Source organism: Athene noctua, chromosome 19 (assembly GCF_965140245.1).
Source record: "Athene noctua chromosome 19, bAthNoc1.hap1.1, whole genome shotgun sequence".
In the NCBI taxonomy this organism is placed as follows: Eukaryota; Metazoa; Chordata; class Aves; order Strigiformes; family Strigidae; genus Athene; species Athene noctua.
The window spans coordinates 4,782,994-4,793,866 of NC_134055.1; the positions used below are offsets into that span (position 1 = coordinate 4,782,994).

The 10,873-nt window shown below is 43.9% G+C and overlaps 2 protein-coding genes across 6 annotated transcripts in view; one reads left to right on the forward strand and one right to left on the reverse strand.

Annotated features, from left to right (window-relative positions):
• The window catches only part of NCOR1 (nuclear receptor corepressor 1), a 71,586-nt gene extending 68,701 nt beyond the window's left edge, over positions 1-2,885 (forward strand). For all 3 annotated transcript variants that reach the window (XM_074923202.1, XM_074923204.1, XM_074923203.1), the window contains 4 exons: positions 9-62; positions 1,175-1,396; positions 1,963-2,145; positions 2,376-2,885. In XM_074923202.1, coding sequence (XP_074779303.1) covers positions 9-62; positions 1,175-1,396; positions 1,963-2,145; positions 2,376-2,563 — 647 coding nt within the window. In that variant the 3' untranslated portion in view covers positions 2,564-2,885. The remainder of the gene's footprint in view (positions 1-8; positions 63-1,174; positions 1,397-1,962; positions 2,146-2,375) is intronic.
• Positions 2,886-3,020: 135 nt separating this feature from the next.
• TTC19 (tetratricopeptide repeat domain 19) lies at positions 3,021-10,863 on the reverse strand. 3 transcript variants are annotated; one of them, XM_074923207.1, is made up of 10 exons: positions 10,657-10,863; positions 10,516-10,570; positions 10,293-10,403; positions 9,677-9,715; positions 9,065-9,121; positions 8,752-8,813; positions 8,107-8,201; positions 7,752-7,906; positions 7,294-7,456; positions 3,021-6,784 (listed from the first exon to the last, which is right to left on the reverse strand). In XM_074923207.1, exons 3-10 carry the CDS (start codon positions 10,392-10,394, stop codon positions 6,651-6,653), a joined length of 807 nt encoding a protein of 268 aa, XP_074779308.1. In that variant the 5' UTR covers positions 10,395-10,403; positions 10,516-10,570; positions 10,657-10,863; the 3' UTR covers positions 3,021-6,650. The 3 variants fall into 3 exon arrangements, with proteins under 3 accessions (XP_074779308.1, XP_074779307.1, XP_074779306.1); XM_074923206.1 differs by having other exon boundaries at positions 3,021-6,781; positions 10,516-10,589; XM_074923205.1 differs by having other exon boundaries at positions 10,516-10,589.
• Between the last annotated feature and the right edge of the window lie 10 nt (positions 10,864-10,873).

Here is a 10,873-nt window from a genome sequence, read left to right on the forward strand (position 1 = left end):
AATTGCAGCAACTGCTCAGCCAGGGACTGAAATATTCAATTTGCCAGCAGTCACTACCTCAGGTAGGTTTCTCAGTAAAAGAAACAACATATGTTTCTGAATAAGTAAACTAATGTTATACCTTTCATTTATATGCTTTGGAGAGTCCAGTAAATGAGGAAGATGATGAAAATGTAAAAGCTAATAGCCTACATGAACATTTGTTTCCCGCATCACAGGGAAAAGCAAAAGGATGTTTCAGAAAATACTTAAATGGAAACTTAAGCAAGAATGATTTATTTCTGTGTCCCCTGCAAATCTGACACACAGGTAGAAGGCATTAAATTGGTTAGCATCTCACTTAAACAAAATTTAAATATAATGTAGTTCAACAAAACTTGAGCTTAGTTTATCAAATACAATTTACTTTATAAACTGGGGTATTTAAAATACTGATTATTTTTTTTTTGCTATCATAAATACATACTAAAACCCACTAGTTTTCTGTGAGATGAGGAAATTAAATATAATCTATAATTTTACTGAGTTAAAGAGGCAAGTGAGGCAGAGAATTGAACTGAAATGTAGGAGATAAGAATTGCTATATCTGAATCTTGAGTTGTACCACAGATGGACTTTACATGATTTTGGCCAGTCACTGCCCCTTCAGGTACAGTGTTTCTCTCTTTTAAATGGAGAAAGTACTGATCTCCATTAATTTAGATGAAAGACAAGCTTTTGGAATAAATATTTGCCACGTATCACACTTCATAAAACAAATCAGTATGAATTATTGAGAGAAGTATGTTTCTGGTCTCTTCTCTTACAACTAGTAATAGCTGCAGTTTTTACTTAATATGCTGTCACAATCAGCATGCTCAGCTTCCTTTGCTATTTGGAAAAAAAAACCAACAAAACAAACAGTAAAAGTTGCTGTCTTGCCACGAGTCTGACGTTTAGTGACACTACTGACGTAGCTCTTCAGTGTTTGCTGCCATGTCTGACTTGTAGCCGTTGTGAGCTGCTTTGGAGCATGTAGCTTTGCATTTTAAAAATTCTCATCTTTGTTTTTTTTTTTTCCCCCACTTTTCTGCCTCTCGCTAAAATCTTTTCCTCTATCCCTTTGTAATTTCTCTGAGATACGTTTTTTGCCTCCCCTCCCACTTTTCCCTGTATGTTTTCTTTTATCTCCCAGGTGCAGTCAGTTCTAGGGGTCATTCCTTTGCAGATCCTGCCAGTAATCTGGGTCTGGAAGACATTATTAGAAAAGCACTGATGGGAAACTTTGATGACAAGAGTGAGGAGCATGGAGTTGTAATGTCACAGTCTATTGCAGTAGCACCTGGCAGTTCCAATGCTGCAGTATCAGCAGCTAATGAGACACGTAGGGAAGAAGCTAATCCATCACCAAATTCAGGTGAGGTATTGCAGCTCCTAAATATGTCATGGTCTTAAAGAAAAAAATAAGGGTTTGAATAAGCTTGGTGTCACTGAAAATCGCTGTCTTTCCTCCAGAAGTGATAGAGATGGTGTTTCCATTCCCTCTAGTGGTCCTGGCTTTCAGAATGGTGCGGGTGACTTCAGGAGCAGTAGCCAGTATTTCTTGGAGAATGACAGCACTGATGAAATGAGGAAGAGATAACAGGGTGTGTTAGATACCCAAAGCTTCTCGGTGGTTTGATGAAAATGCTTGTGTAGTACATCACCAATAAGGAACACTTGAGAGTGGGAGCTGGCTTGAACTGAAAACATCTCTCTTCCTAAAAATGGAAATATTTCTGTTGTGATAAGAATAGAGATTTTTCTATCAGTGCTGTGTTGGAAGACTAGCCTCTACAGACACTAATTGTAGTAAATCAGCATTCCAGAAGGCACCAGTGTGAAACTTCCGTTTTGCTGCTACATGATAATTTCTGGAAACAAACATACAGAGGCTAAAATGCAGTGTAACATTTTTGTAAAATCTGTCCTTTCTCTTTCCAGGAGGGGGAGTCAGCAAGCAGAAGCTAATCGGCAAGTCAAATAGTAGGAAGTCTAAGTCTCCGATTCCTGGGCAGGGATATTTGGGAACCGAAAGACCTTCATCTGTCTCATCTGTACATTCAGAAGGGGACTACCATAGACAAACTCCAGTGTGGGCCTGGGAAGATAGGCCTTCATCAACAGGTGAGAAATGGGTTTCTTTCAGACTTAACAAACTAGATGTGATAGTTGTAGAAAGGTCAGATATAGAAATACTGTAACATTGGTATATTGGTCAAAAGTTTACAACAAATGAGGATTTTCTGAAACAGACTTGCTGCTAGTTGTCACAATGAAAACCAGGCTATCTTTCAGATACGGATCTCTATCTCTTAGCTCATGTTTTTGACTCGGAGAAACTCTCTTTGATTCAGGTTCAACACAGTTTCCTTACAACCCGTTGACGATGAGGATGCTCAGCAGTACACCGCCAACATCCATTGCGTGTGCCCCACCGTCCATGAGCCAAGCAACCACTCACCAACAGAACAGGATATGGGAGCGAGAGCCTGCACCACTGCTTTCAGCACAATACGAGACTCTGTCTGACAGTGATGACTGAACTATGCAGATTTTTTTTTCTTTTTTTTTTTTTTTTTTTAATTTGCGGGTCAAAAAGAGAAATCTATTTTTGACTTGTGCCCACAGAGACTTTCCAAGAGAGCAAGGGCCACACAATGAAGAATTGATGGAGAGTCCGTTAAATGCCTTCTGCACAAGCCGTGTGTTGGAGGATCGTGGTCAAGAAGGTTGACTTACTAAAGATAAATATGTAAAGAGTTTTTAAAAATGTGGACTATTCCTGTTCTACATCTATTTGTAAAGAAAAACCATAATGTCTTTAAATCATTCTTCTGTAAATAGAGAGTACTTTTTGCAGTGTTTTTTCCCTTGCTATAGTATCTGGTGTACTTATGTTCAAATCATTGCCTAAACTTTGGGGGTCATTTTGTAATTTTTTTTAAGCATTTTCTCCAGCGTAGAGTACTCTTCATAACCCTAGCCTCCCTACCAGCCTAGCCTAACCATAACCCTAGCCTCCCTACCAGCCTAGCATCATTACCCATTTAATGCCGTGCCACTTCTTGCAGGCATTGTGCTTTTATATATATATTTTTTTCCCCTAGACACACTTTCTCAGTGGTGTTCAAGCTCTTGTGAAAATGTTGATTTTTAAGACTGACCCCTTAATGAATTCTGTACATTAACATAGTCCGGTTCGCTGGAATAAGATGATATATTTCTTTGAATTTTAAATTCTGCCACATTGTAAATTTTTGGTGCAGTTGGTTTTATTTAGCAACACTGCAGAAATATTATTGCATGGGTATGTTATGGTTCATTTTTAAAAGGATAAAAAAACAAAAAGAACAGCTTCTGGAGGCATACCTCACTGTTATGCACACTGGGAATTTTAACTGTGCCCCAAAAGCCTATCTTAGTGTTTTCTGTTTCTGCATTGTATGCAGTCAAAACAGGCTACTAAATTTTACTGTCATATTTAACCACAGCAAATGGCTTATCTGAAAAGAGGCTCTGGGTGGGTTGATAAATCCTTTAAGAAGAAAAACCTCTACATCCCAAGTTTAAATAAAACAAAATGCTTTTCTAGAATAATTGAGCAACATACGAGTCACCTATTTGGCTTCTGTTACAACCTGTTTGAATAGGTACTGTGATTTTTACCTTCCTCCAGTCTGATTTTAAAATCTTTATTTAATAATTATTTTAAAGTCTGCATCCCCCATCCCAAGCCCCACCCTGTCCCTATAAGCAAGCTTTTGGTGGAAGTCCTTACGAATGCTTGGCTTAACTCCTAAAGTGTGCAATACTTGTTAGGGTGATTTTTATTTTTAAATTGTATATGGTACTAGGAGAGTCTCCTTAATCATTCGTCTATCATTCATCTATCAATGCCTGCTATGATATGCTTGTAGCTCATGTATACATACATCTGGTTAGTGATATCACAGGGTGTCCAGACATCCATCTTCAAAAGCATCTTATTTTTTGCTGCACTGACCTCAGGAAGTAAATTTAAACCTTCTGGGGTAGAAGGACTGATTTACAGATAGCACTGAGTTGGGGGGTGGCATGGTCTGTCAGATTCCAAACTGCTTTTGCATCTCATTGATGAACAGTCTTTGCCTTGAAGTTATTTTCCAGTCAAAATATTTTTAATTTAACACTGTATTTGCATTATGTTGTATGGAAGGTAGAATGCAGTTGTGTAACCTTACGCTGTGTAAGCTCTACATCTTATGGAAGGACTGTAATGGTCCAGTTACAAAGAGGAGGAAGTCTACAACTATCTGTCAATAGCAAATTTACTTGGAGTACTTCAGAGGAAAGCCTTTTTCCCCCCAAGTGTGGATAAGAAAAAATCCAAAGGAACTCATTTGAAAACTTGACACTGTGTTGCAAATACGGGATTGTTTTGCTACTTTTTTAAACACTACATAACAGTAGATGAGTTGGCAGTCTTAAATCTTGCAGTTTTTCTCTAAGAAAGATTTTTTTTTTTTCTCACTCTCCCATCCTTTATCCTTCTGGCTTAAAGTAGTGAAGTTTTCATCCTGTTTGTAGACCTGTGATCTTATTTAAACTTTTTTGTTCCCACAGCAACATATACTGGAAAAAACAAGTTGATCTGCCCTTTCGGTAGATTGAAATTTGGAGTGGAGAGTTAAGTTCCATTCTAAAACTCACTTTTCTCACTTTTGTAGTGTAACAAATACAACGTGAAAGAGGCATGTACAGACAAATGTCTTTGCTAACTGTACAGTAAGTAAAGCATGTTCATTGCAAAGCTTCATGTTATTGCTGCTGCAGCAGCAAGATACCCCCAGTAGGATAGTCACTTTCTCCTAAGATACAGCTTGAGTGGCATTTGCACATAAAATGTTGCTGCGTTTTTGTTTGCTAGCCGAGTTCTAACTTCTCCAGTGTAAAAACCTCTCCAGAGCCTAAATTAGGGTTTACCACAATTCCAGTAATCTTCAAGTATGGAACTACATCTGACCTGTTTCAAACAGGAAGGTGTTTGTAAATCTTGTTTACAAAGTGTAGTTTACTACAAATTTTTAACTGATTTCTGATCAGCGCTTTCACAATGCTTTCATCTTGATATGTTTCGTGATTCTGATATGAAATCATTTAAGACTTGAAAAACCCATGCATCATAAAACTCAATTTATTTTTTTTTTCCACACAATGTCTTCAGTAGACAGTGACTTCTGGATTCAGACCAATCAATAAAGGGGATCAGTTCTCCATTTGCTTTTCCTGTGTCTCCCTCTTGTTTTGCAGCATCAAGCTATGTTCATGAGAACAGGCAAAACACTTCCCTTAAAGGGTGCTGCAGGCTTCCCAGTTAACACTGCTGGAGTGTCCAAGGTCTGCCACTTTAAAAACAAAAACCAGAACTTTAAAGATCGGCTCTAATGTGTTAGAGCCTTTCTGTTAGTACAAGCATGCCTGTAACACCCACTTTTACTTTCTAGCTTGCTGAGCACAAAGCTGTGTATGCAACTAAAGTTCTTCCAGCTTCAGTGAACATCTACTCTAGAAAACCTGCACGCCTCTTCTTAGCTCAAAGTTAAGCAGAACTGAAGCCACTAATGCTGCTGTAAGTAAACTTAATAATGATGCAATTAATATTAAGGGTTGTACCAACCAGCAGAAGCTCTTACAAATGAGAAGTTAAATTAATGCTTGGTTGGTGACATAATTAGTTAGTTCTACTATCCTGGCTAAATATGGGTAACTTCTGGTTTAATTTTCCTTTAACATTGGACTTCCCTGCAAGGCAGAACTTAAATTCTGTTGTATAAGCAGGCTGCTGGTACTAGATTCACATGAAGGCATGTAGCTTGCAAACCTGATGGTTTGTACACACCATCTTTTTCCAAGAGGAAGCCTCAGTGTTCCAAGCACTGACCGTTCCAAGAAAGGAGGGCAGCAGCTTTGGCACTCAGTGTGCTCTTGACTAGGGAAAGGTAGCTGAGTGTTTTATTTCTGACAACAGCTCTGTTTTGGTAACATGGTCTCACCCCTCCTCTGAGAGGGCATGTTCTATCTTTGGATGCTAAATGCTTTGAAGAAAAACACTTGATCTTCAAGCAACCTGTTTGAAAAGGAGATGGAGCTCCAGCTCTGTCACAGTACAGGTACAGTCTGGGAAATGCTGACCTGTAGCACTGACAGAAGTAGACCTTGTTGCGCTAGCCAGTGTGTAAAGAGTGAAACAATTCCTGTCTGTTTTCCTTTTCATGACTTAGCTTTACTATAGCCATGTTTTGAAACTGAATACTTCTGTGAATAGTCAGGAGTAGCACAAGTAGTACTCCTTAACTGCAACTATTAATTCCAGGCTAGACTTGCACAGTGCTGGCAGTCAAGACAAAGCTAAACCACTAGCACAGTAGGTCACTCTAACCATAGACTACACCACCAATTTACATAGTTAAGATTTCACAACTTTATTTTGGGCTAAGTTGTTAGGCAAGAGCAGCCCTTCTTGTTAAGCAGCCCTTCAACTCCCTCCTTGCTGTTCCCCTGAAGAATTGCACCAAACTGATCCCAGGCTGCTTGTATGGACCAACCCTCGCTGCTGTCAGGTTCCTCAAGGTTAGACTCCATGGCCAAACTTATTTGGAGCCTTTTCTTCTCTTGGCCAGCTCAGCTAGTTCTTCCTGGATATGCTGGACAGAAGCAACATCTCCCTTCTGTTGTGCCTGCTTGAGAGCTTCTCTGTACACTTGTTTTGCTTGCAGAAAGTCTTCTGTAGCAAGAGGAAAAAGTTGGCATGGCTACCTAGTTATATTGGCCATTTTCAGAATCCCCTCCTGAAGCTGACCACATGCAAAGGACAAGCAAGAACTACTTGGAACACATCAAGAACTAGGGAGGTTCAGAAAACATCCAGCATGTGCCAACTATGAGAGGTAGGCAGCAGCAATGACAATGGGACAAGGTGCTGCTCCAGTATTAAGAGCTCACAGAAACAAGTCTCAAGCATGTCTTCTGTCCTTTTACATACACAGCAAGGGAAATAAGATCCCCTGGCAACCTTTTGAGTCAGATGCCCCAGTACTGCATTTATCTTGGCCAGGATCCCTCAGCAGCTGAATTCAATTTGAACACAACACAGATTGCCTCCACAAAGTTAGCAGACCTACCGCTTACACTAAAAATGGCAGCACGTATCTAACACTGTAGTTTGATTCTCCAGTACAGGTATCCACAGTCAGCACAAGCGTGGTGACAAAGGGTGGACATTTATTTACCCACCTTTGTGCATCAGAATTGCTGCCAGGTTGTTCAGCACCATGTGTTCCTCGGGGTGTTGAGTCTCCTTTGCCAGCTCAGCTGCCCTCTTCACATAGGAGTATGCCTCATCATAGTGCCCCTGAGCATCCAGTACAGTTGCTAAATCATTCATCAGGACCACAGTCTGCACCAGGACAGAAAAGAAACCCTCAGAACAAGATCTGTGAAGTCTGGGGCAGCAGGAGCATCACATTCATAGCCTTGTCATACTACTAAAAGTAATATTTCCCAGAGAAGTTTTCAGTAAGAAAGTGTCTTTTATTTATATATCAGCATGCTCATTCTTCCTGGCAGGAAAGCAGAACCTAATTTAGTGCTGTGTACATCTGATGCCAGCAAAGCTGCTTTTAAAGCTGCCTCGTTCCCTAGGAGATTAGCCTTTCTTTCCCTAGTAGTCCAACTACCATTGTACACATCACCTGTGGATGAGTCTCTCCCTGAACATCATTTGATATCTGCAGAGCCTTCTCATACATTTTTTGGGCCACTGGGAGCTGGTTAACATTTAGGAGATAGCGAGCATAGGAGTCTAGGCTCATCCCAAGCAAGAGACGGGTGTTGGCCTTTTCTTCAGCTGCAAATAGAGAGGAGTGGAAGTGATCACTTCTACAAGATCAAGCATGAGTCCCCATCCTATGCGAGTAGGAAACTCACGCACTGTGAAGATAATGGATTGACATGAAGATGGTGCTTAGGCAATATGAAAAGCAACATCAAAGACAGGAAAACATAGAAAAAATAATGAGAAGCTTTTGGCACACAAGGCAGTCCCACCTGGTAAGACATCCTCAGGCAAGTCCTTTTGCTTGGCAATCTTCTCCTCTAAGGTCAGGATGCAGAACTCGTATCCAGCCAGTGCTAATTTGTGCCTGCAAAGTGCAACAACTGAGCAAAGCAAGGCTGCTTCCATCCCTGAAGGTACAGATGTGAACACCTTCAATCCCTCATTCCAGAGGCCCTGTGAGACAGCCTTTCCTCTCAACCTAATCCTTCTTGCCCTCAGTGCTTTCTTCTTGATCATGCCCTCAACCCTACTCTTGACACATGGGCTAAGGGATCCAAGAGGTGGAGAGGGCCCCCACCCCTCAGATAAGGCCAGCAAAGGCAACCCAATGCTCCACTGAAAAATGAAGCTACAAGTTCTCAGCCACTGCTTTGAAAGCCACCTTTCCTGCAGGGTGTGGATTTAAGACTAAAGAGCTGCATCCTCTGTGGTGGCTACTGCCCAAAGCTGGGCAGATCCTAACAGCCATCACTGTGCTGCATGACAGTGGGTAGACAAATATCATGCTGATGGTATCTTGTCACATCCCAGCTTCCTCAGGCACTCTATTCTTAGAGGAAAGAGCCTCTGCTTGGCCACCACTGCCACTGTGAAGATGAGACGAAAGCAGAAGATGCCTTTAGCAGGGAACTCACTGTTTCTGAGCAGCATAGATACTGGCCAGCTTGAGGGACATCTCAAGGATTGCATTGTCATCCTGCCAGGAGGACATACAACACGTTACTCTTCTTGCATCTCCCCAGCAGAAACATTTGTCAAGAGAACAAGTTCACACCTTAAAAATCCCCATCCGGTTGTCTCCAGAGCTGCCACTCATTAAAGGAAGTTCCTGAAAAGCTGGCAAGCTCAGAGCTGGTGTTGCCAGTTTTCAGTAGGAGATATTACAGCACAATTAGCCCAAAGAATTGTTAATACTTCCAGCTGAAAGCCTTCATCAGAAGAACATACCTCCTTTGTGTCCCCTGCAAGCAAATAGCTCATACTTGCTTTGTAGAGCTTTTCTGCCTGAAATGAGAATTTTGAAGAGATACTGAGGAATGATGGCACTTAAACCAAAAACTTAAACTACCCTTTTTACAGAGACAGACAGACTACTGTGAAAAACCCAGCAATAATTTGTGTCATTTATGTCATATGTCAAGACCAGTTAGAAGTGAAAGGCTAAGCAGAGCCCAGTGGAACTGCCAACTACTGCTCCCTTTCAGGTTTTGCTTTAGGACTGCTACACCAGCCCTGAGTTTACCACATCTGTGTGCCTTCAGGGCTTTTCCAGAATGTCCTCAGAACAGCCATCTGAATGGTTGATACTGGCATTTGACATTGAGAAGTGTTTCTTCCCTTGCACACCATGCTGGAGCTCAAAGTTTAAACTGTGAAAGCATCTTAGCAACATGTGCTCTATGGGCCTGCAGTCCCAGGTCAGATTGTTCTGCTTTATCCTGGGAGATCTCTGCTTCACAACTCTGACTGTGCAGCTTGTCACAGCATGCCACACCTTCAAGACCTTGCCGAAGATGTCAGCCTCTTAAAATTTGGAGGGGAAAAAGAACTGCTACTCACATTGTCCAGCTGTCCCTGCATGAAGGCCACGTTTGCCATCTGGAAAAGACAAGACACCGCTGAAGCTCCAGGAAGGCTGCAGGGACTGGGATTGTTTAGTCTGGAGGAGGCTGAGGGGAGACTTTACCACCCTCTACAACTACCTGAAAGGAAGCTGCAGAGAGCTGGGCTTGAGCCTCTTTAGCCCAGTAGAAAGCGACAGGACAAGAGGGAATGGCCTCAAGTTGCATCAGGGAAAGTTCAGACTAGATATTAGGAAGCATTTCTTTACAGAACGGGTTGTTAGGCGTTGGAACGGGCTGCCCAGGGAGGTGGTGGAGTCCCCATCCCTGGAGGTGTTCCAGAGTAGGGTCGATTTGGAGCTTAAGGACATGCTGTAGGTGGGAACTGTGCTAGGCGAACGGTTGGACTAGATGATCTCCAGGGTCCTTTCCAACCGAGATGATTCTGTGATTCTGTGACTAGCCTCAACACAACTGCTTTTCCTTCTACCTGCCGCTCCACCACAGCCCCAGCAAACGACACTGCACCCTCCTGGCGACTCTCCCGCGGCCTAGACACGACCCGGGTCAGCCCGCGCCGGCGGGCGGCCAGGCCACCCCCCCGCAGCCTTTACCATGCTGTACGTGTAGACGATGGCCTTCCTGTTATCCGCCTGGTGCGACAGCCGCAGGGCTTGGTGCAGAACCTGCTCGGCCTCCCCCAGCTCGCCCTTCATGACGCTGAGCTGCAGAGGGGAAAGCCGGGGGGCACTCACCCGCCAGAGCCCCGGCCTGACGGGCTCCCGGCCCCGCGCGGAGGGAACACCCGCCCGCCGTGCCCGCGGCCCTCGGCCTCACCTTGGCTCTCTTCAGCAGGTGGATAATGGCGTCCTCGCCCTCCTCCTCGGCGTCCCTGGGGAAGAGGGAGAGGGCTGAGGCGCGGGGGTGACCGCCGCCCGCCCCGCGCTACCCCGCCCGCCGGCCCGCAGACCGCCTCACCTCCCAGGAAGCCCAGGGCACCCCCGGCCGGCCTGGCCCACCGGCGCCGCGCGAACCCCGTCCTGCCGCCGCCGCGCTCCTCCCCTCCGGCCCCGCCGCGCCAGGCGGCCCGGGGTGACGGGAGCGCCGCGGGGCAGCGCCGGGCGGCCAAGCGGCACAGGGCCCGCGGCACCCCCGCCGCCAGCATCATCCCCTGCGGGCCCTTTAAGAGCTCGCC

What these genes read in the sequence shown, in the direction of transcription:
- TTC19 (XM_074923205.1), bottom strand. Translation starts at nt 10,846, where the DNA reads ATGATGCTGGCGGCGGGGGTGCCGCGGGCCCTGTGCCGCTTGGCCGCC. An exon ending in TCGTCTACACGTACAGCATG is followed by an intron (nt 9,716 to 10,292) that starts GTAAAGGCTGCG and finishes TGTCTTTTCCAG; the next exon opens with ATGGCAAACGTGGCCTTCAT. An exon ending in AGCAATTCTGATGCACAAAG is followed by an intron (nt 6,785 to 7,293) that starts GTGGGTAAATAA and finishes CTCTTGCTACAG; the next exon opens with AAGACTTTCTGCAAGCAAAA.